The sequence below is a fragment of the Oncorhynchus tshawytscha genome, linkage group LG28, assembly GCF_018296145.1.
Source record: "Oncorhynchus tshawytscha isolate Ot180627B linkage group LG28, Otsh_v2.0, whole genome shotgun sequence".
Lineage (NCBI taxonomy): Eukaryota > Metazoa > Chordata > Actinopteri > Salmoniformes > Salmonidae > Oncorhynchus > Oncorhynchus tshawytscha.
In genome coordinates, this window is record NC_056456.1 from 20014995 (window position 1) to 20038256 (window position 23262).

At 43.9% G+C, this 23262-nt stretch overlaps 2 protein-coding genes across 12 annotated transcripts in view; both read right to left on the reverse strand.

Annotated features, from left to right (window-relative positions):
• LOC112226876 (microtubule-associated protein 4) overlaps positions 1 to 11893 on the reverse strand; it is a 49704-nt gene extending 37811 nt beyond the window's left edge. For 3 of the 9 annotated variants that reach the window (XM_024391513.2, XM_042307916.1, XM_042307915.1), the window contains exons 1-2: positions 6164 to 6392; positions 3687 to 3865 (exon numbers count right to left, since the gene is read on the reverse strand). In XM_024391513.2, the coding sequence (XP_024247281.1) occupies positions 3687 to 3865; positions 6164 to 6225 (241 nt within the window). In that variant the 5' untranslated portion in view covers positions 6226 to 6392. Of the gene's footprint in view, positions 1 to 3686; positions 3866 to 6163; positions 6399 to 11671 lie in introns of those variants that run through there. The other 6 variants (XM_024391515.2, XM_024391517.2, XM_024391516.2 and 3 more) reach the window with 6 other exon arrangements.
• A 3312-nt stretch (positions 11894 to 15205) lies between these two features.
• Positions 15206 to 23262, reverse strand: part of LOC112227374 (potassium voltage-gated channel subfamily H member 2-like) — a 47044-nt gene continuing 38987 nt past the window's right edge. For all 3 annotated transcript variants that reach the window (XM_042308187.1, XM_024392251.2, XM_042308189.1), the window contains 8 exons: positions 21937 to 22136; positions 21450 to 21702; positions 20801 to 20994; positions 20547 to 20646; positions 18043 to 18324; positions 17637 to 17838; positions 17171 to 17372; positions 15206 to 16634 (listed from right to left, as the gene is read on the reverse strand). In XM_042308187.1, coding sequence (XP_042164121.1) covers positions 16287 to 16634; positions 17171 to 17372; positions 17637 to 17838; positions 18043 to 18324; positions 20547 to 20646; positions 20801 to 20994; positions 21450 to 21702; positions 21937 to 22136 — 1781 coding nt within the window. In that variant the 3' untranslated portion in view covers positions 15206 to 16286. The remainder of the gene's footprint in view (positions 16635 to 17170; positions 17373 to 17636; positions 17839 to 18042; positions 18325 to 20546; positions 20647 to 20800; positions 20995 to 21449; positions 21703 to 21936; positions 22137 to 23262) is intronic.

Here is a 23262-nt window from a genome sequence, read left to right on the forward strand (position 1 = left end):
ATGGTATAGTCCCAATAGGCTGTAGGTGAATGACACATAGGCCTAACGCTGGACATAACACATAAGATAATGTTCCAGGGGCTATTTCTCATTTCTAAGACATTGTTCAAGGGCTATTTCTTAGACGCCAGAGAACTGATAAAGTCCATCGTCTTCTATCGCCTCTATCGCCTGACAGGGAATCAGCTGAAGCCTCAGCTCCAGACGGTCCCTGTGGGGTTGATATGCACTCAGCTTGTCAAACCTCTCCAGTGCAACGCCACCATTTGGCAGGCACACCCAGCTTCAGCCTCCTCCACCATGAGAGTCGTGTTTCAGCTGCACACATATCTGTTCGCCGGTTATGGGATAATTGGTGTAAGCAAAAAGAGAAAACGGTTTCATTTTCATGATAATGATTACTGCTGTACAGTGAGAGGAGCTGTTTTGAATTCCCTCCTGTATACACATGGCTTTCTCTCATTTTGTGTTGCTGTTTGTCATAAGCCCATGTAGGCCTGATCTTTGATTCTTTACTACCAACAGATGGAGGGAAAAACCAAATCAAAGTATCCAATTCTATATGACAACTCCGTATGACAATCGACCAAGTAAACAACAAATTACTTTGTGATTGAAGGACATGGGGGAAGGAGAGAAGGGGAAGGATTCTGGGAAAGCCTTTAATGATTGATGAACACAGCAATGACTTTGTGTAGGTCAAGGAGAGGGGGGCAAAAGTTCAGTGCAAGATGAATTTGATAGCAGTGCATGACAACAACATGGGTTGAATCCCTTTACTCTTGCTAAGATGATAGACTGATACAATAACTTCATTTAGTGTGTATTTTCCACTGACATTGTACATGCAAATATACATTATCCTTCTTGTCTTTCAAGGTAGTGTGGCTTCAGTTCAGGGAAGAACGCATGTTGAATTGTCACTACAAATCAGACATGCTAAAAATATTGACGAGATCCAACAGAAAGCTAAATCAGATAATGTTTTTGAAAAAGTACAGTATTTTTTAAAAACTTACAGTATCAAAGAAGAGGATTAGTGTACAGTACGTGACTGATTAGCAGCAAATACTCTCATATTTCCTTGGGAAACTCTTGATCTACACAGCGGCTGACCAGAGCTCTTGCTCTAAAAGCATCAATCATTATACAGTACAGAGGAGATGCTGAAATCAGCACACACACACAGATCTGCACTGCCAACACTGGTGTTGTGTCTTTTTGATGAGCCAGAGCTGTTTCCTCCTTCTGCTACGGTTGATGTTCCAGCATACTGCAGTCACATGCTAACCGCAGAGCCTCTATCATGCAGCACACTTCTGGAACGAGCTAACATGCTACATTGTACACTGTGTTCTGTATGCCCTCCTGAAATAAACCCCCATACTGTAGCGTAGCCTAAGGATGTTGATTTATCTTAATTAGACATCATTCAATTAAGCAGCTGTGTGGAAAAGCTGACGTCATCTGTGTCAATCAACTCCACTTTTAAAGAAATCAATGTGTTCAGTTCGGATTGACATAGAGGTCATAAAGCCTCAGAAGTCAAAGAATGCCACCTTTAATCCACCCCTAATCCTAATCAATTGTTTTGACTGAATATGCATGTGAATATTTACAGTTCGAGAGCAGGACTATTAACATGCAACCGATGTTGCCAAGACACCAGAGGAGAGGATGTTCATGGCCCGGGTTAATTGACATTGCTGTGTCCTGACTTGTGCATGACTGAGTTTGTTATATTGCTCCAGTCAGGGCTATGCTAATGCTGCCCTAATGCTGTCTCCAGGCTGACACTTCTGGAAGTGACATGACACGAGGAGAGACAAAGAAAGAGAAGGAGTGTGGGAGAGACGGACAAAGACAGTGATAGTCATCTAGATGGAGAGAGGGCGAGAGAGAGAGAGAAGTAGAAAGGAAGAGGGGGAGATAGAGGTGAGAGAGTGATAGATGGAGAGAGAGGGAGAGAAAGGGATTGCTCTGAGTGCTTGGAGTCTGTCTGTCTGAGGTATAATGAGACTGTCTGTGGTTAGAGAGTTGGATCTGAAGGAACTGACTGGCAGGAAGGATATTATATCTGGAGTGGAGGAGACTTATACATTTGAACTTTATCATATTACAGATCACATGTATTTGCTGGCTACTGCTGCTGTAACTTTGAGGAATAGCGTCCAATGGTAGAGTTAGGAAAAATAACATTCATTCTCTGAAGTTTTTCTCTGATTGTTTTTTCTCTCACTTTCTATGTTGTTATTCCTGTGCAAATTAGGAATTGCAATCTGGGGCTAAAATACCAATTGCCATCCAACATAGAGGATGATTCAGCTGTGAAAATGTGCCCTTGCAACACAATAAACCATTACAATGGAGGGTTAACCACAGTGACGGGAGTGGCCCAAAGGAGTGAATTTCCCCAAATGCTCATGACAGAGTTGTCATGAACTGTGAAGTACTTTCTTGGTAGATGGAAACAAACACAGAAGTTTTCCAGTAGCCAAAATATTTTTGGGTGAAATTTCTCTCAGATAAAATCAGGGGGAAGTTGCCACCCAAGATGAAGTTCAAGTTCAGAAAAAAATCTGTTCACAATAACATCAGTGCACAATACCACTGAATCACAGAGATCCCAAAGACTGCCAAAGAAATGGAGTGAGTTAAAATCATATTTTTTAAATACATAAATTGTCCCTCTTTGACTCCGCTCTTTGGTTCAGGTTGACACACAAACTGAAAAGGCAATTCCACCACTTTTCAACCTAATATTCATTGTCTCCAGCACCGAACCAGTGTCTAAATACTGTATGTGTTTAAAATGAAGCTCCTAAATAATCCTTCTCTGTGACATCACAGGGTAGAATTAAACATACAAAAAAATATATATATTTTCAAAACGTGCAAAACGTTCTAGCTAAGGGGAGAGTGTTTACTTGCTCCCCATGTCACCACGAATCTCATAGTGTTTGAAAATCACTGTTTTTAAAATGCTTTAACTGTTTTGGACGACGTCATCGTGTAGACGTTTTTACTTTTCTCTACAAATCATAGATAGGCTCCATTTTCACCTGTTTAGACTCTAGCATTGCACTGGAGATCATCAGAATGAGGTTCCAAAGTGGTGGAATTGCATTTCAACACAGTAGGATGGCAGCTACAAACCAAAACAAACAGCACATCCACACACACACCCACGAGAGTTCGGATGCACACGTTCCCACGGGCACCCACACACACATGCACGACGCACACACACACGCACGCACACACGCTGTGGCAGGAAGAGAGCACAGTAAATAACAGGCGCTGGAGAAGGTGGTTCTGTTCCTGAACATTGTCTGGCCTGGTTCCTCCGTCCCTTAGGTCTCCTCTCTCTCCATTATTTAACACATGTACTCACACACTACATGATACATATACTATACTATACTGTACACACAATAGCATATGTGCATGATATTGTATGCATATGAGATAAGGATAATCTGCATAGATATAAAAGAAGGGTTAAAGCGGAGTCAGGGAACTCACAGAGTGTCGATCCTAAAGTTGTAAACAGCTGGCATTAAGGTATACGTCACAATATATGCATTTACTGAGCAGAAGAATCAGCTAAATCCTCTCCCTGGATTGTCTCTCTGCTGCCCCAATTCTCTATGGGTTTTCCCATTCCATCCTGCACCCCAGTTTACCTTTACCATCCTTCCCGTCCAGCAGAGGGCGGTAGTCAGTCTTTTCCACAGTCTCGCCTACTTTGTCATCAAAGGTCTCTTTCTCCAGGGAAGCCATGAAGTCCCTCCTCACCAGGTTGTCCGGGCCCGACTGGGGCGCCCCATCCGTGAGAGCGTCATGCAAGCTCAGGTCCATGGTCCTGGGGAGGGAGAAAGGAGGTTAGAGGTCATAGAGTATCATCATCATCATTCACATCATTATCCTCATCAGTACAAGATTTCGCACTAACCCCATACTGCATTTCTCTAAAGCCGTATACTGGTATGGAGGCCCACTAGTCAGAGCTTTTAATGATGGCTGATCTTGGCTAATGGACGTCACCATTTATGCACCCCACTAAATCCAGCTGCAGTCAAACCAGCAACACTAAATCCAGCTGCAGTCAAACCGGCCACACTAAATCCAGCTGCAGTCAAACCGGCCACACTAAATCCAGCTGCAGTCAACCAGCCACACTAAATCCAGCCACACTAAATCCAGCTGCAGTCAAACCAGCCACACTAAATCCAGCTGCAGTCAAACCGGCCATACTAAATCCAGCTGCAGTCAAACCGGCCACACTAAATCCAGCTGCAGTCAAACCGGCCACACTAAATCCAGCTGCAGTCAAACCAGCCACACTAAATCCAGCTGCAGTCAAACCGGCCACACTAAATCCAGCTGCAGTCAAACCGGCCACACTAAATCCAGCTGCAGTCAAACCACTGTCTCTCTACCATGGGGGGATTCAGTCCAAAAGGTCATCTCTTAATGTGTGTGTGTGGGGGGGTGAAGCCGAGGGGATATAGCCTAGCTGACAGAGACCATCCCCCAGCCCATAATAACAACAGGGTTTGGCAAAAAACTTACCAAGGTTTATATTGCTAGCCAAAACGCATGTGGTGTTGTTAGACACAGTGGGAAAAGACCAGCACAGGGCTATTCTCCAGGGGCCACCCTTCCAAATGTTATTTCATTCGAAGCCTGGGATCCCGAAGCTAGCATAGGGCTCATGCAAAATTGAGCAAAGACAGAAAAATGAAGAATGGATGGAAATTATGTCACCGTCATTGCATTCATTCTCCCCCTGTAGCATCTATCTCTCCCACATCATCTCTCCCCCTAAAGACACAAGTGACACAAACAGTACACCACTGCAGCTAGCTGTCTTCACACTACACTAGTATCCACCACCGCAAAACAGATAATCAACTAAGCCTATTCAGGCCAACAGTATATTACCCCCATAACATGCTGTGGTTTTTGTAGTTGCGCTGTGGATCTCAGAAGACAGCGACAGGCTATCATATGAAAGTGATTTCCAGTCGCTGTTAGATCTGATAGCCGGATCAGTGGAACTGCAATAAAGACATCCTGGAACCCCGCCACTGTGTCCTAAAAGGCAGAGAAGCCATTCGGGAGTGCCGTCTGAAACACGCACAGTACCAAATGAATGGAGAGTACTCACTACATCAAAGTGTCTGCAAAGAAACCTGGAGGGGGTACGGTCTAAACTGTGGAAGTTAATAATTACCCTGGATTATCAATTCAAATGAAGGTGAAAGAGGGTAGTTATGGTTAATTTGTTGCAGAACAGCATGTTTTTGTCTGCCTTTAGTGATCCAGCCCTGCGTGCTACAGTGCAGTAGGGGATAGAAGCCTCCAAGCTTTAGTTAGAGGGAGGACATTCTCCTCTCTTCACAGTGCACCATTTACTCCTCATAATGAGTGTATCTTTGTGAGACAGACAGCAAAACTAATACATATGTTGAGAGCTGCTCTACACAAAAGGTCTATCAGTGGCACTCACAGACGCACAGACACACAGACACACACTCCCAAACACACAACTTCATTATTTTTTTCCACCCGTCCCTTCAACTCACCCACTCTCTCCTCCTCCACACACGAACAAGCGATGATTGTTCTATTTCTACACAAACACACACAGACACAGACACAGACACACACACACACACACACACACACACACACACACACACACTCTCACAAAAATATCTTCATGCTGTCATTGTGCACCAGCCTGCAGATTTGCGTACGTACAGTGTTTGTTGGCCATGATTGAAACTGTGCCCCATTGTTTTGGGAGCAGCCACACCAAGTACAGTTGGACTAGTCAGATTACTACATTGACACACTGTAGCAGCCCCTAGGAGAGAGAGAATACTGCGTGACACAGAAAACTCATCAAAATTCACACAGTCAAAAATAACGCATTCAGGCAGGACCACAGCAGGGTGTCAGCAGTGAGCGAGTAAAATAGCTAGATCACAGCTCAGCTTTTATGCATCCATCCAAAAATATTGAAAAGACGTTTGTGTGATTATTATGCAAGGGCATGCAAACATTAAATGAATAATCCTACAACAGCCCCTGTCTCAACTCCGTCTCCTCTACAATTCCTTTATACACCTCTCCCATTAAAGTTTCTGCTTACCTCACTTGTCTTTCTTCTCTACAGTCCTTCACGTTCTCTGATCCCAATTCTAAGGTCATCATTTTTCAGACCCTCTTTCTTTCCCTTCTTTCTTAAAGGTACGTTTTTTCCATTCAAAGCCCAAGTTCTCTCCACCTCTAACCTCTCTATGTCTGTAACTCCATTCACCCACCCCCTGGTGTTCAGACAGCTGTTCAGATGGCTGCATCCCCCAGTCTGACCGCTACATCTGCTCTACAACTCCCCAGTTTTGAGTGCAACATCCGACATTTCCCATTTAAAACGAAGGAGCATAATTCTGCTTTATGCTCATATTGAGTGTAAAAGCCTGAGAGAGCAGCTGGTACTGCTGCATGGGGATTAGTGCAAGCTAGAGTCAACCCTAGTCCCCCACGTCCACATGCAGCCAGGACATGTTATATTAGACTCCATCCTTCCCTCCGTCTGTCACGCAATCATCCCCAAAAACCACAGCGGGCCTACTGTAGGACAGAGCCTAGCCTAACACAGTACAGAGTAACCCACAGAGTGGGCCTGGGCCAGCAGCTTGGCAGGGAATCCCTGGCTTTATCCTGCCATCCAAAGCAACAGCCTTGTTCAGGGGATGGTGTTTCTGTTTACACAAAATGCTCTCAGTAAGCCTCATTCGACACTCATATTCCCATATGTTAATTCCCCCATTTTACTGTAAAAGGCATAGTAATCCAATAGTTATGATCACCAAGCAAAATAGTGTACTGTGTACTCCCCCACTTTATTCGCAGATATGTATCTAACCTCTGACTGCCAACACCAGATGACTGACTAACATAGCAACACCTACCTAAAGACCGTTGATCTGTTGCACTAGGGTTGATGATCGGTTTTGTCAAACCGATTTGAACTGAGGATGTTATTAGTAGTAGGAGTCACCTGATTACAGTACTATTGGCCATTCAGCTCTAGATCTGTATATGTTAAAGTGCAGGGAGTGCTGCAAGAGCTGAGCATTATGGGTCATCGACTCAGTGGACCATAACAGTGATGTTATCAGTGCCAGAGCACAGTTAAGATAAGCACAGGTGAACTAGTCACTAACTCAAAAGGTCAAAGGGCTTTTTCTACTATTACACATTTTGTTTTAGCTTGTGGGTTATTTCATATGGAAAACAGGTGCAAACTTGCAGTTCAAGCACAATATTCAACATATCTCATTCTTTATACAGTCTCATTCATCAATAAACCTCAAAATAATATAATTTCATAGAATATAATACAACAAGTGACAATTATTATAATATATATTTTTTTACTTAACCTTTATTTAACTAGGCAAGTCAGTTTAGAACAAATTCTTATTTACAATGATGGCCTACCCCAGCCAAACCCTAAACATAGCACTGAGATGCAGTGCCTTAGACCGCTGTGCCACTCAGGAGCCCAATGCTGAGACAATCTATTTATTTGATCGTATATCAGATTATCAGTCGGCAACATTTGAGCTATTTCTAAAGATAGGCTGTGGCGTGCATGAAGTGATTATCATTTTATTTCAGCAGGATCAGATCTATTCCATGAAGTGATTATCATTTTATTTCAGCAGGATCAGATCTATTCCATGAAGTGATTATCATTTTATTTCAGCAGGATCAGATCTATTCCATGAAGTGATTATCATTTTATTTCAGCAGGATCAGATCTATTCCATGAAGTGATTATCATTTTATTTCAGCAGGATCAGATCTATTCCATGAAGTGATTATCATTTTATTTCAGCAGGATCAGATCTATTCCATGAAGTGATTATCATTTTATTTCAGCAGGATCAGATCTATTCCATGAAGTGATTATCATTTTATTTCAGCAGGATCAGATCTATTCCATGAAGTGATTATCATTTTATTTCAGCAGGATCAGATCTATTCCATGAAGTGATTATCATTTTATTTCAGCAGGATCAGATCTATTCCATGGTCTTGGTCTGTGTTAAAGAAATGTTTGATGCGAAGTTGGCACCACTCTGGATCTCAAATCAGAAATGACCGTTTCCTTTTAAAGTCTTTATCTTGATTTCATTCGTGTGATTTATGTAAAAGCAGTTACTCTTTATAATGTGGTGTTATTACGTTAAGTGAGGGGGCTGGTTCCCCGACCCAACAGGAATTTACTGTAATGTCAGGGAATAAATAGTAGTTTGTTATGGTTACAGTGATCAATCTTTTCTTTAACACGAGGGTGTACTGGTCTCAGATGTCCCTTAATGTGTTAATGTGTTGCCAGGTCTCCTAGTGTTTGTCATGAGTCAGCGTTTTTATATCTCTCTTATGCATGATGGGCACCATCTCTGGTTACTGCTGACATAATGCTTTGTCGCCCTGTCTCATCCTCTCAGGGGAGACACACACATTCCCTGAAAACAGTCAACCAGTCAGTCACTCAGTCACTCAGGTGGGCCTTTGTCAGAGCACAGTGATGAGATCTGTATTTACCCCCAGTGTGGACATTCACCTAAATCAACAGACTTGAGGACTAGCTGTGAAGTGTGTGTGTGTGTGTGTGTGTGTGTGTGTGTGTGTGTGTGTGTGTGTGTGTGTGTGTGTGTGTGTGTGTGTGTGTGTGTGTGTGTGTGTGTGTGTGTGTGCTGCTCATGTGCGTGTGCGTGTATGTGTAAACTATAAAGGCTGCATGGGAATACAGGGTCTCTGTTCGAACACAGAAGACAGTGATACAAGTGGTAGGCTATTGACTCTTTGCTCTTAGTTGAACTTTCAGGGATTCTGGCATTTGTGTTGCTATGTAAACTGCCAGGAATCGTAAATTCCTGTTTAAGTATGTTGAGCTGAAGATGGGATGCTCACCTGGAGTTACTGACCTGATGGTCCTCCACTCATTGTAATCGGTTCTACTCTCTCATTTAAACTCATATTTTTGCTCCTCTTAGAAATACACACACGTATCCTTCCTTAACAAAGTCTAGCCTTCAAATTACAAATGTACAATCTCTTAGAGAATCATGTTGGAGTCATAACACTCAGCATGAACAAGAAGGTATCTCAGAATATATAGCAATGATATAACTCCTCTGTTATTTACTGTGACACTAGCAATGAGTAACAAGTGTAGAAACTACCTAACTACACGGCTCCTTGACATTAGTCATCTAGGAAATATTTCTCCAAAGAATCCATTTTCAAACGGAGCCACAGTGGCATCTAATGGGGATGACATCATTCCCTCTCCCTTTTTCTACTCCCTTGGATTCTTCTCAAAGACCCTGGCTCCTTGCCCTCCTTGCCCTCCTCATACAGCACCTTCACATTGCCTCTATTGTGAAGTTCTCTGGTGATGGGAAGACAAGGCCACTGTGGGAGAAAAAGAGGAGGGCTGGTGTCCTCATAGATCACAGTCAGTGGACAGAATCTCATGGTGGAGATGATGAAGATGGTTTATGACAGGAAAGCTAGACATCACCACAGACCAGCAGACCTTGACCTGACACCAAGACCACGCAGCGGACGAGGAAGCCGCACACCAAGGCATACTGAGCTTCCCCCTTCAACAAACATATGTTGTCGCTTTGGATTTACCTCACTTTGCTCTCATAATGGGGGATAGTTTTTATGAAAAATAGCCTGTTTTCATTTCACACGGAGGGGTTTTCATTTGAATATCCTTTGGTGACTGAGGAGGAGCAATGGAATGATGGACTAGATGGAACAGGAATATATATTAATATATAGAGTTACTAATAAAATCCAGCAAACTGTTATGGCTTTCTTCACTTCAAACAGTCTGAATGACAACTTAAATATTTCACTGCTCTTCTGTGACTGACAGCATCATTAAATAATAATGATAACACACAGGTCTCTAAGGCTGTGTGTTTACACAGCCTTAGAGACTTCGTCTTTCATGCTCAAATATCTCTACTCTACAATGACAGTTTGGAATCTGGAACAGAACGGTCTCAAATGTCTGCATGGGTCCAGTGATCTAACAGCCTCTTCAGGAGTAGGAGATTCCACGATGTCATTGTAGAGTAGAGATACATGAACATGAAAGACAACATCTCCAAGGCTGTGTTTACACAGGCAGCCCAATTCTGATGTTTTTCACTAATTGGTATTTTGACCAATCAGATCAGCTCTGAAAAATATCTGATGTGAAAAGATCTGATGCGATTGGTCAAAATCAGTGAAAAACATCAACATTGGGCTGCCTGTTTAAACACAGCCTAAGAGATGTTGTCTTTCATGTTCAGGTATCTCTACTCTACAATGAGATCGTGGAATCTCCTATTCCTGCAGAGGCTGTTAGATCACTGGACTCATGCAGACATTTGAGACTGAAAGTTTGGTTCTATATTGGTATTTCGTACAAAGCAAAGCAAACTTCAATACATCACTGGAGTGCTTTCGGCAAGTCTTTGGGATCGGCCTCTGCTTTGCTTTGTGAACCTTTATGGACAGACACGCTGCTGTGCTGTCCCAGTCTATCTAGCTCTCTCTCCCATAATCTGTTGAGGATTGCACTTTAATCCCGTCATTCCAGAGGACTGAGAGAGATCCATTTCATGGCATGCATTAGGCCATCTCTACTAATCCAAGCATGCCTGTCTACTTGTCTGTCTGTGCCATATACAGTCATTTGTCCTTATGTCTGTCTGCCCGGTCCATTTATCTATAGTGCGTCTTTGTCTGTCCGTCTGTCTGACTGACTACATAAATCGTTGTTGTGTGACAAGGAGCAATACACCTGAGAATAGAAATCTAAACAAGGCAAAGTGCATGGTCTAAGACGACTGCAGGACGTTACAGAGGGCATAGTTCACATGCATACAGAACCATGATTGCACAACACACAATAGGCCTACCTACATGCATGGTACGGCTACAGTCAAGAGAGAGGGGCGCTACACAATACACATTGACCGAGAACAATGTGCCCTAATCCAAGGCACAGATACAGCATGGAGAGGGGGCATTGTGTGGTGTTCGTCGTTTCCCGCAGGGATGAGCCTTCTGGCAGTGCACTCTTTAAGCATCTATCATTGTTATCTTAATTAATTATAATGTCGAAGCTGCATAATATCACATTTATGTAACGACGATCAATGTCAGCTCTGTTGGCGTGGACCTATATGCGATGCGGTGGACACCTGTCTACAGTCAGCATCCTTTGGCCTTAACTCAACTGCGGCACCACAACAAAGAGAATGTTCTGCATTGGTCGTGGTGGGAGTGAATCAAACACGCCCACTGTGGACAGGTAAACATGAATTTGGGTACATCATCTGATATTGTATCAACAATGAATAGGGCGCATTAGCGTCAGTCAACCAGACGGGAACTGTGTATATTGTGCATATTGTACGCTTCTTGCTACGTAATAAACGTGTAACCATTCATCAATAATTACTACATGTCTGGGGCATGGAACAATCTAGCAAAACACACAAATATTGCAACCCAGACAATCACCAGACCTGTAGCATTCTCGTCAATTGTCATTATTCATAATTTTACTCACCCTATGCTGTCTCTTTTTGATCAGTTCTCAATGGTTCTCGTGGATGTCGCTGGTTGAAGTCTGTTCCACCTTCTCATACAGTGCGCTTCACTCACTGACCGCAGGAAAACAGCCCACCTCCTTCGCCCCGCTCAGCCTATCACAGTCGAGAAGTGCTGCCGTGTTTTTCGTTTGATTCTCTATGTTTGACGCAGAGATTGTCAGCGGTGCACATGATTGCATCAACGCTCAGGATTCGGCGCCGCGCACCGGTCCTGCATAGATGCCGCCCACATCTGTTGAAGGACAGCTTTTGTGATTGTGCAGAATGAACAATAGTCTCCATCCCTCCACGCAAGTGACGAAATTTGACCAATCATCGTTAACAGTAGATAACAGTTATGTGTACACTGTATGGGCACGATACGTAACCTCCTGAATGGTAATATGGAGGCAGCTCTCAATGGCAGTTGCGCATTTTGTCGCTAGTCTCACTCAAATATATGCAAGGATAGCCTACATTCCGTAGTCTTTCTGTTCGTCGTCACAATGGAAACATAGCCTGTCTCTCTCAGCCCGTTATTATGAAATCTAATTAGTGTTACAGGCTCATGTGTAACTTTAGCCTACTCTCCCGGATTAATGGTCTGCAGCTGTGTTGCTTTATCGTGGGGCATGTTGCCCTGACCTCAGTGACACTAATAAAAACCTGTCTCTCTCGGTTAATGCGGTAAACAAAGTCAGACCCTCCAGGCTCTAAAACATGTAAGACCATGACACAAGAAGAGACCTCCGATCCCATCCCACTGCTGCCATCCAAACAGATTCACGTGCTGTGCTGTAATGCAGTGCTTCCTATAAGATTAAGAGGTTACAGGTCTCATTTGATTTGGAATATAATCCCTGGCAGATAATCCCTGGCCATTGTTGGACCAGCCAAATCTAAAGTGCCTTTCATCTATAGTTATGCTGTTGCTGTTTATATATAGGCCTACACCTGTTCCCCTCTGACTTTGGTCTTGTCCATCCATCATGGACTATGCATGATTTACAGTGCCTTCAGACAGTGACTTTTTCCACATTTTGTTATGTTACAGCCTTATTGTAAAATGTATTAAATAAAAAATATTCCTCAGCAATCTACACACAATCCCATATAATAAAAAAGTGACAAAAGGTTGTTAGAAATTATAGCAAATGTATAATATATATTTTTTAAATACCTTATATCGCTATATGACTCGAAAGTGAGCTCAGGTGCATCCTGTTTCCATTGATCATCCTTGAGATGTTTCAACTTGATTGTATTTGTCTTTATTTGTATTTATTAGGGATCGATCCCCATCAGCTCCTGCTGGGGTCCAAACACACCAAAGCACCCACATTACATATACAACTAAAGATAAAACAGTGAACTATGTTTGCACTGAATGAGCTAAAGATAAAACAGTACATCATATAACATCCCTACACCACCACATATCCACAACACAAAATGTTCAATATCACCATACAACAATATCACTATGTGTACGCATGCATGTGTCTGTACCTTTATGTGTGTCTCTTCACCGTTGTTCCAGAAGGTGTTTTTTTAAACCTGTTTTTTAAATCTGATTCTACTGCTTGCATCAGTTACCTGATTGGAGTCCACCTGCAGTAAATTCAATTGGTTAGACATGATTTGGAAAGGAACACACATGTCTGTATAAGGTCCCACAGTTGACAATGTATGTAAGAGCAAAAACCAAGCCATGAGGTCGAAGGAATTGTTCTAGAGCTCAGAGACAGGATTGTGTCGAGGCACAGATCTGGGGAAGGGTACCAAAATATTTCTGCAGCATTGAAGGTCCCCAAGAACACAGTGGCCTCAATCATTCTTAAATAGAAGAACTCATTGTAGAGTGGAGACACTTGAGCATGAAAGACTCTCCGAATGCACTGTAATATGTCTTTAAATCGCTTCATCAGAGGAGGCTGGTGAGTAGAGATATTGGAGAAAAGGATCATTGTAATGGCTGAACAGAATGAACGGTATCAAACACATCTACAGTGCATTTGGAAAGTATTTAGACCCCTTGACTTGTTACATTACAGCCTTATTCTAAAATTGATTCAATTGTTTTTTCCCCTCATCAATCTACACACAATACTGCATTATGACACAGCAAAACCAGGTTTTTAGCATTTTTCACAAATGTATTAAAAATAAAAAACTTAAACATCACATTTACATAAGTGATCAGAGCTATTACTCAGTACTTTGTTGAAGCACCTTTGGCAGCAATTACAGCCTCAAGTCTTCTTGGGTATGACGCGACAATCTTGACACACCTGTATTTGGGGAATTTCTCCCATTCTTTTCTGCAGATCCTCTCATGCTCTGTCAGGTTGGATGGGGAGCGTCACTGCACAGCTATTTTCAGGTCTCTCCAGAGGTGTTCGATCGGGTCTAGGCTCTGGCTGGGCCACTCGAGGACATTCAGAGACTTGTCCCGAAGCCACTCCTGCGTTGTCTTGACTGTGTGCTGAGGGTCGTTGTTCTGTTGGAAGGTGAACCTTCATCCCAGTCTGATGTCCTGAGCGCTTTGGAGCATGTTTTCATCAAGGAGCTCTCTGTTTTTTGTTCCGTTCATCTTTCCTTCAACCCTAACATCCACACAGCATGATGCTGCCAGCACCCTGCTTCACCATAGGGATGGTGCCAGGTTTCCTCCAGACGTGACGCTTGGTATTCAGGCCCAAGAGTTCAATCCAGAAAATCTTGTTTCTCATGTTCTGAGAGTCATTTAGCTGCATTTAGGAAAACTACAAGCTGATTGTCATGTACCTTTTACTGAGGAGTAAAGGCCTGATTGATGGAGTACTGCAGAGATGGTTGTCCCTCTGGAAGGTTCTCCCATCTCCACAGAGGAACTCTGGATCTTTATCAGAGTGACCATCAGGTTCTTGGTCACCTCCCTGACTAAAGCCCTCTCCCCCGATTGCTCAGTCTGGCCGGGCGGCCAGCTCTAGGAAGAGTCTGGGTGGTTCCAAACTTCATCCATTTAAGAATGATGAAGGCCACTGTGTTCTTGGTGACCTTCAATGCGCCACAGATTTGTGCCTCGACACAATCCTGTCTCGGAGCTCTATGGACAATTCCTTTCACCTCAAAGGGGTCTGAATACTGATGTAAATAAGGTATTTCTGTTTTATTTTTAATACATTTTCAAAAATGTATAAAAACCTGTTTTCGCTTTGTCGTTATGGGGTATTGTGTGTAGATTGATCAGGATTAAAAAAAAAATGTAATCTATTGATAGTGACCGGCCGTTTTATGAGTTACTGTAGATTTACATCGGCCTTATTTCCAGATCAGTGTAGGGCTGAAGCGTATACACATAGTCATGAATTCGTATTAAATATCTTTCCACTGAAAGTCCTATTGTTCATGTTTAGTAAAACACACATGAATAAACACGTGATAAGACATATGCATTGGCCTGTTCAATTGGTCATTTGTTTGAATAGCTTCAAGGTATGACCCATACACAAAACAATGCATTTCTTGTTAATCTTTTTATTCATTTATTATATCCCTACATTTCAAGCTACTTTCCTTGCAGTAATCTATTTCCCAGAACTGGACAGTAACACAACTATAACAATAGGATAAGTAAGGGTACTACTAAGACTGACAATGAATCAATCAACTATAACGATAGATTCTTTAAATATATACAGATGCATTTTCAATAAATCATTCAATCTAAATCTTTTATCAAACAAGAGACAGAACATTTTAGTTTAGGTTGTAACACATGCAGGTCCTGCCCTTAAATGTGTAAACAGTGGCATTTTAGCAGTGGCATTACACTTGGCTTTGCTTGTTACAGTAACTGAGTAGTCTGTCTTCTGGAGTCAGAGAGAGAAGGGAGGTGAATGGTCCCAGTTGGCCAGCCTGCATCATGGAATATTAATGTGTTCTGATAGATACTTCATTCAGTAGATTATATCATCATTCTGTAATCCTCTGCTGGTCTGGGATTGGTTATTATGTCATCATTCAGCGCGCCCGCCATCTCATTTAACATCTAGGCTAACTCAAGGACAAAGGAGAGAAGAAACCATATCGTTTACAGCATGATAAGAGAACAGAAAACTTGTACAGTTTGCATATTGCTTGCTAATATAGTTCAGTAATTCAAGGACTTGACATGGATCCCAGAATTCATGGATTTTACCCATTGAGCCGGACAGCCGGTACAGCAATATCAGTAGACCAGTGAAACTTAGCAACATCTCTCCCATCACAACTACACCAGACAAAACAGAAAGTAGTGTTAGCCCGGCTAACACTCCAGTTGACCCCTATGTGGAGACGACAAGGACATATAGAGACAGATATTGACTAACAACGACAAATATGTTTCCATATACAATACTGCAAATGGTAGTATACATTTGTGAAAAGATATGCTTTGAGGACCATAATGACCAAACAGTGTTGTTATCCGAAGCCCAGGATATTGTATTTCAGGAGCAAAGAGGGAAGCAGTTTGGATATGTTTTTGTTTGACTACATCCTCTTCTGACTCCATGTCCATAAACAGTGAGTCTGTTAGTATTACACATACAGTGCCATGGATGGCCCCTAACTCCCAGGGTCAGAGCTGTATCTGTGTGCAGTTGTCCAGGGGCTCTCCAGGTCCAGAGCTGTGTGTTTCCCAGGCAGGGAGCGCCGCCGGCCATCCGAGGGCTCTGACTGAGCCAATCCTGTCCCTGACCCCGGCACTGACACTGAGAAGTTCCCATGTTTGACCAGGCTTAAGGGCACAGTATCTGGATGGCTGGACAAGCCCAGGGGTTGATGCTCTGGGCGGATGCTAATGGAAAGAGGCTGAGTCTGGGGGAGTGTGTCCAGGACTGGGGTTGGCTCCATGCTGTGCGGAGACTCACGGGACTTGGAAGGGCTGTCGTCAAAGTCTGTGTCGACAAAGAACTGAGGTAAAGAACAAGAGTGAGAGGTGAGAAGAATCATAAGATGATCTACGGTACACAACTACAGAATACCCTCTCAGAGTGAACATGGAAACATAAAAGTGGGATAATTGGTTGATATACAGTAGGCTAGATAAGACAGACTGATCAGTTGTTTGCTATGGATCCAGACGAGGGATGATAGCCCCAACCAGCTGATGACCTACATCCAGAGGGGGTTAGACCAGACCACCTGGTGGGCTTAGCGGATTTCCACCCAACATCCTAATGTTAATGGTGTCTTTAACCCAATGTTTTTGCACAAAAACAAACGCTCTCAAACCAATGTGCTGCTATCACACTGATGACACAACCACAACTGCACTTTGTGACCTTAATACCGGCAAAGAATGTCAGTATGTCAGTAAATCAACTGCACTAAATTGATAACCAGGTTCAATCTAAAAACAATCACTTGGAAGATGTGTCTTTCACCAGCCAAAATGCTTTGATGGTCCCACATCAGTGTGCTCAGTTGCAAATTGTGGTATTCAGTACCTGTGAGAGGGAGGCTAGGGTCTCTGAGTCCAGTGGTGAGGCAGGCTGCACCAGCCTTTCTGCAGGCCTGGGGGTGAGGGTGGGGGTGACAGACGGTTCAGGGGAGGAGGACACTGTGCTGTAGGCCGGGGGCACCAGCACCATCTGTCTCTGGAGCAGCTGCATGATGGCCCCGATGTCTGTTGACATCCGTGACTCCAATCTGAGGGATCCCAGTAGAGTATCAGAATCTACAACCACAGCTACAACCACATTTAAACCTCAAGCCTTCCATCCTTCAAGTACCCAATGTCACTATAGTAAAAGGTTATTGTAAAAACTATTTGGGTCATCTTATTATCGCTCAGTTAAAGGGAGACAGCCTCCCAACAGCAAAGGTTTGGGATGTCATCGACTGCATCCCAAATGGCACCCTATACCCTGGGCCCTGGTCAAAAGTAGTGCACTAAATATGGAATTAGCAGACCTGTAGAGCTGTCTCTGCAGCAGGTCCAGCCTGTTCTCTAGCTCGCTGCGCTGCCGTCGGTTGTTGCTGCTCTGGGCAACGTTGCGAGTGGGAGGATGAGGGGGAGGGGAGGGCAGGCTGTGGCAGGGTACCTCCTGATACTGCTGCTGCTCACGGCTCTCCCCCCAGAAACTGAAGATGTTGGAGACACCTGAGATAGCCCCTGATAGAGAGTGGAGGTTAGACTGACAGCTAGTCCAGCTCATACAATATCTACATCAGATGCATACAGTATACTGTACTGACATGAATAGCAGCATGTGTGGCTATTATATTGGTGCATCAATGGAGATAAATAACACCACTGAGATCTAACACAAAGGCAAAGGTTTTATATAAAAGTAGTGCTCATGAATGGATTGTCTACCTGAGAGAGCGTTGCAGGTGTTGCCAGTTTTGTGGTTCATCTCATCTTCTGAAGCACTGCTGATGTTGAGGATGGTGGTTTCACTATAGGGGGTCCCCACTAGTGAAGTTGGTTGTACAGGGCTGGTTAACACTGACTCCTCATCTCCGCTGGAGTGGGAAGGAGAATAAACGGAGTTCTTCAGCCCCTCAAACTCTGTGTTCTGTCCATCTCCCTGGTCTCTGGAGCTCTGGCCTCTGGCCCTGCGGACAGGTCTCTGGGATGGATTGGTCTCCCCTGCATCTGTGAGGCAAGGCAGAGAACGCAGAAAGTTTGTCCCAAATGGTATTCTATTCCCCATTTAGTGCACTACTTCTGACTAGGGCCTATAGGGTAGTGCATAGGGAATAGCGTGCACCCTCAGAACAGCCTCAATTCGTCGGGTCATGGACTCTACAAGGTGTCGAAAGCGTTCCACAGGGACGCTGGCCCATGTTGACTCCATTCTTGATACACACAAGAAACTGTTGAGCGTGAAAAACCCAGCAGCATTGCAGTTCTTGACACAAACTGGTGCACCTGGCATCTACTACCATACCCTGTTCAAGGGCACTTAAATCTTTTGTCTGGTCTATTCACCCTCTGAATGACACACATACACAATCCATGTCTCAATTGTCTCAAGGCTTTACCATCCTTCTTTAACCTGTCTCCACCCCTTCATCTATACTGATGGAAGTGGATTTAACAAGTGACATAAATAAGTGATCATAGATTTCACCTGGATTCACCTGGTCAGTCTATGTCATGGAAAGAGCAGGTGTTCTTGTTTGTATACTCAGTGTGGATAGAACAGACTTAGAACAGTCTAAATTTCCGCTTTTTTCCATCTACGTAGCATTGCAAAAATCAGAAACTTTTTGTCCAAAAATGATGCAGAAAAATTAATCCATGCTTTTGTCACTTCCAGGTTAGACTACTGCAATGCTCTACTTTCCGGCTACCCGGATAAAGCACTAAATAAACTTCAGTTAGTGCTAAATACGGCTGCTAGAATCCTGACTAGAACCAAAAAATTTGATCATATTACTCCAGTGCTAGCCTCCCTACACTGGCTTCCTGTCAAGGCAAGGGCTGATTTCAAGGTTTTACTGCTAACCTACAAAGCATTACATGGGCTTGCTCCTACCTATCTCTTTGATTTGGTCCTGCCGTACATACCTACACGTACGCAGGCCTCCTAATTGTCCCTAGAATTTCTAAGCAAACAGCTGGAGGCAGGGCCTTCTCCTATAGAGCTCCATTTTTATGGAATGGTCTGCCTACCCATGTAAGAGACGCAAACTCGGTCTCAACCTTTAAGTCTTTACTGAAGACTCATCTCTTCAGTGGGTCATATGATTGAGTGTAGTCTGGCCCAGGAGTAGGAAGGTGAACGGAAAGGCTCTGGAGCAACGAACCAACCTTGCTGTCTCTGCCTGGCCGGTTCCCCTCTTTCCACTGGGATTCTCTGCCTCTAACCCTATTACAGGGGCTGAGTCACTGGCTTACTGGGGCTCTTTCATACCGTCCCTGGGAGGGGTGCGTCACTTGAGTGGGTTGAGTCACTGATGTGATCTTCCTGTCTGGGTTGGCGCCCCCCTCCCCCCTTGGGTTGTGACGTGGCGGAGAACTTTGTGGGCTATACTCGGCCTTGTCTCAGGATGGTATGTTGGTGGTTGAAGATAACCCTTTAGTGGTGTGGGGGCTGTGCTTTGGCAAAGTGGGTGGGGTTATATCCTTCCTGTTTGGCCCTGTCCGGGGGTGTCCTCGAATGGGGCCACAGTGTCTCCTGACCCCTCCTGTCTCAGCCTCCAGTATTTATGCTGCAGTAGTTTATGTGTCGGGGAGCTAGGGTCAGTTTGTTATATCTGGAGTACTTCTCCTGTCCTATTCGGTGTCCTGTGTGAATTTAAGTGTGCTCTCTCTAATTCTCTCTTTCTCTCTTTCTTTCTCGCTCTCGGAGGACCTGAGCCCTAGGACCATGCCTCAGGACTACCTGACATGGTGACTCCTTGCTGTCCCTAGTCCACCTGGCCATGCTGCTCCAGTTTCAACTGTTCTGCCTTATTATTATTGGACCATGCTGGTAATTTATGAACATTTGAACATCTTGGCCATGTTCTGTTATAATCTCCACCCGGCACAGCCAGAAGAGGACTGGCCACCCCACATAGCCTGGTTCCTCTCTAGGTTTCTTCCTAGGTTTTGGCCTTTCTCTGGAGTTTTTCCTAGCCACCGTGCTTCTACACCTGCATTGCTTGCTGTTTGGGGTTTTAGGCTGGGTTTCTGTACAGCACTTTGAGATATCAGCTGATGTACGAAGGGCTATATGAATAAATTTGATTTGATTTTGATTTGATTTAAATTGAAGCAAGTGTGATTAATGCAAATTGAATGGGTTTACTCAAATCAAACTAAATTACACATAACAATCTAATATAGCTGTGTGCCAGTCAGAGTACTTGACTAACAGGGTACCACACCTCTGCCCATGCTGAGAGACAGTTCTTGTCTGGGAATCCGATGGTTGACTCCACCATGGTCAGAGTCCTTACTGCTCATTGAGCCAGCAACCGTGGCAGTCTGAAAAACAGCGAGAAGAAATAGAGTGATTTCTTTAGTCAAAACATTTGAATTCCAACAATCAAATGTAAAGATAAGAAACAGCATATTCCCCTGAATCTCACTTTCTAGCAAGGAATTAGTGACAAAATTCTTTAACAAAAAGCCCACTCACATCCCGGAGGTTGAATGTGATCTCCAGGTTCCCCCAGAAGTAGTCAGAGAACTCGGGATACATGTCCAGCACCTCCAGCATGTCCTCCCTGTGGATCTTATGGAGGTCACAGTAGGTCAGAGCCCTCACGTTGGCATTGGACTTCCCTGGACGGGCATACATGTTAATGGGCTCTCCGAAGATGTCATTCTTACCTGCAGGAAGGGAAGGAGAGATTGTTTACTGGATGTAGCTACATTAGATGATACCATATCTATTTTAGAATATGATCAACATGGATATATGATATGCTTCAGATATTGTGGATATTCAGAGACAATGTGTCATTAATTCATATGTAATTCACTTTTTCTGTATTCATTTATAGTGATTTACAAGGTTTCCAAATGGATGTGATCGCTCATATTCTTGTGACTAACCCATAGTAACCACTAGATGAGGATGTTACGCTCAACATTGTGGAGGGCTATGAGGCATATCAAGGAGTGGAGGAGATGAGAGAGACTGGGTTGAAAGCCTCTGCAACAATATACAGGTTAAAAGCCAGAAGGTTAAAAGCCACTGCTTTAGGATAGGGTCGATATTAGTCAATTCAAATCATGTCCATTTTATTGTGCCATATGGAAATGCAGTTTAGATGATATCCTACCCAGGATGGCCACCACCACATCCCCTCTCAAGATCTCTATGGAGCCACGGGAGATGAAGTAAAGGGCTGAGATGATGTCACCAGCGTGAACCAGGGTGTCACCTGGCGGTGCGTGGGTGGTCTTAAACCTCATGGCCAGGGCCCGCAGGCAGCCCTTAGTGGAGCCCTTGAAGGCCTTACAGTTCTCCAGCAGGGTGCGGTTGAGGTGCAGGCAGATATCAGCCTGTAAGCACTCTGGGAAGCCCTTCAGCACCTGGACAACATAGTGGAGTGGACAGACATCCGTTGGTTTGTCTTTTGTGACGACCACTGCGTGTTGCCTTTTTACAAGTACTACTTTGTGACCATTTCGCCACACTTACAGTAAATGACCAGAACAAGTAGCTGTGTGTGTGTGTGTGTGTGTGTGTGTGTGTGTGTGTGTGTGTGTGTGTGTGTGTGTGTGTGTGTGTGTGTGTGTGTGCGTGTGTGCGTGTGTGTGACTCACAGCATTCATATCAATGCCGTTAGTGTAGGACCAGGCATGTTGGAAGTACTCCTCCAGCCGCTGCCTCAGTGGGTTGGGGATCTGGTGGAACCGGATGAATTCTCGAACCCGCAGCATCTGGGTGTGGTAGCGAGCTGTGCCAGAGTAGAGACGCTGGATGATGGCTGACACATTACCAAATATGCTAGCATACATCAGAGCTGTTGATAGACAGAGAGAACAGAGATAGAGGTCTTGGCATATTTGCAAAAAAGAAACGTAACATTACAATCCTAGGAAAACATGATGATTTTGTGCATGTACGGGGCTGTAGTGGAGCAAGTTGAGAGCTTCAAGTTCCTTGGTGTCCACATCACCAAGAACTAACATGGTCCAAGCACACCAAGACAGTGGTGAAGAGGGCACAACAAAACCTATTCTCCCTCAGGCGACTGAAAATATTTGGCATGGGTCCTCAGATCCTCAAAACGTTCTACAACTGGTTGCATCACTGCCTGGTATGGCAACTGCTCGGCCTCCGACCGCAAAGACCTATAGAGGGTAGTGCATACGGCCCAGTACATCACTGGGGCCAAGCTTCCTGCCATTCAGGACCTCTATACCAGGTGGTGTCAGAGGAAGGCCCTAAAAATGGTCAAAGACTCCAGCCACCCTAGTCATAGACTGTTCTCTTTGCTACCGTATGACAAGCGGTACCGGACCACCAAGACTAGGTCCAAGAGGATTCTAAACAGCTTCTACCCCCAAGCCATAAGACTCCTGAACATCTCATCAAATGGCCACCCAGACTATTTGCATTGCCCCCCCCAACCCCCTCATTTTACACTGCTGCTACTCTCTGTTATTATCTATGCATAGTCACTTTAATAACTCTACCTACATGTACATACTATATTACCTCAATTACCTCAACTAACTGGTGCCCCCGCACATTGACTCTATACCGGTACTCCCTGTATATAGCTTCGCTATTGTTATTTTACTACTGCTCTTGAATTATTTGCTACTTTTATTTCTTATTCTTTTTTTTAAAGGTTTTTATTAAAATGTTATTTTTGGACTGCATTGTTGGTTATGGCTTGTATAAGTAAGCATTTCACTGTAAGGTCTACCACACCTGTTGTATTCGGCGCATGTGACAAATAGCATTTGATTTGATTTGATCAAAATGTGCAGCTTTTTATATTATTAGACACGATACAGTAAAATGAACATCCCGGGGGAGAATTGCCTTGGGCAGCGGGTACGAGATATGGCTATCCAATAGGTTGAACACATCCCACAAACATAATCCATAATTACACATTGTCCATTCATGTGTTGTCA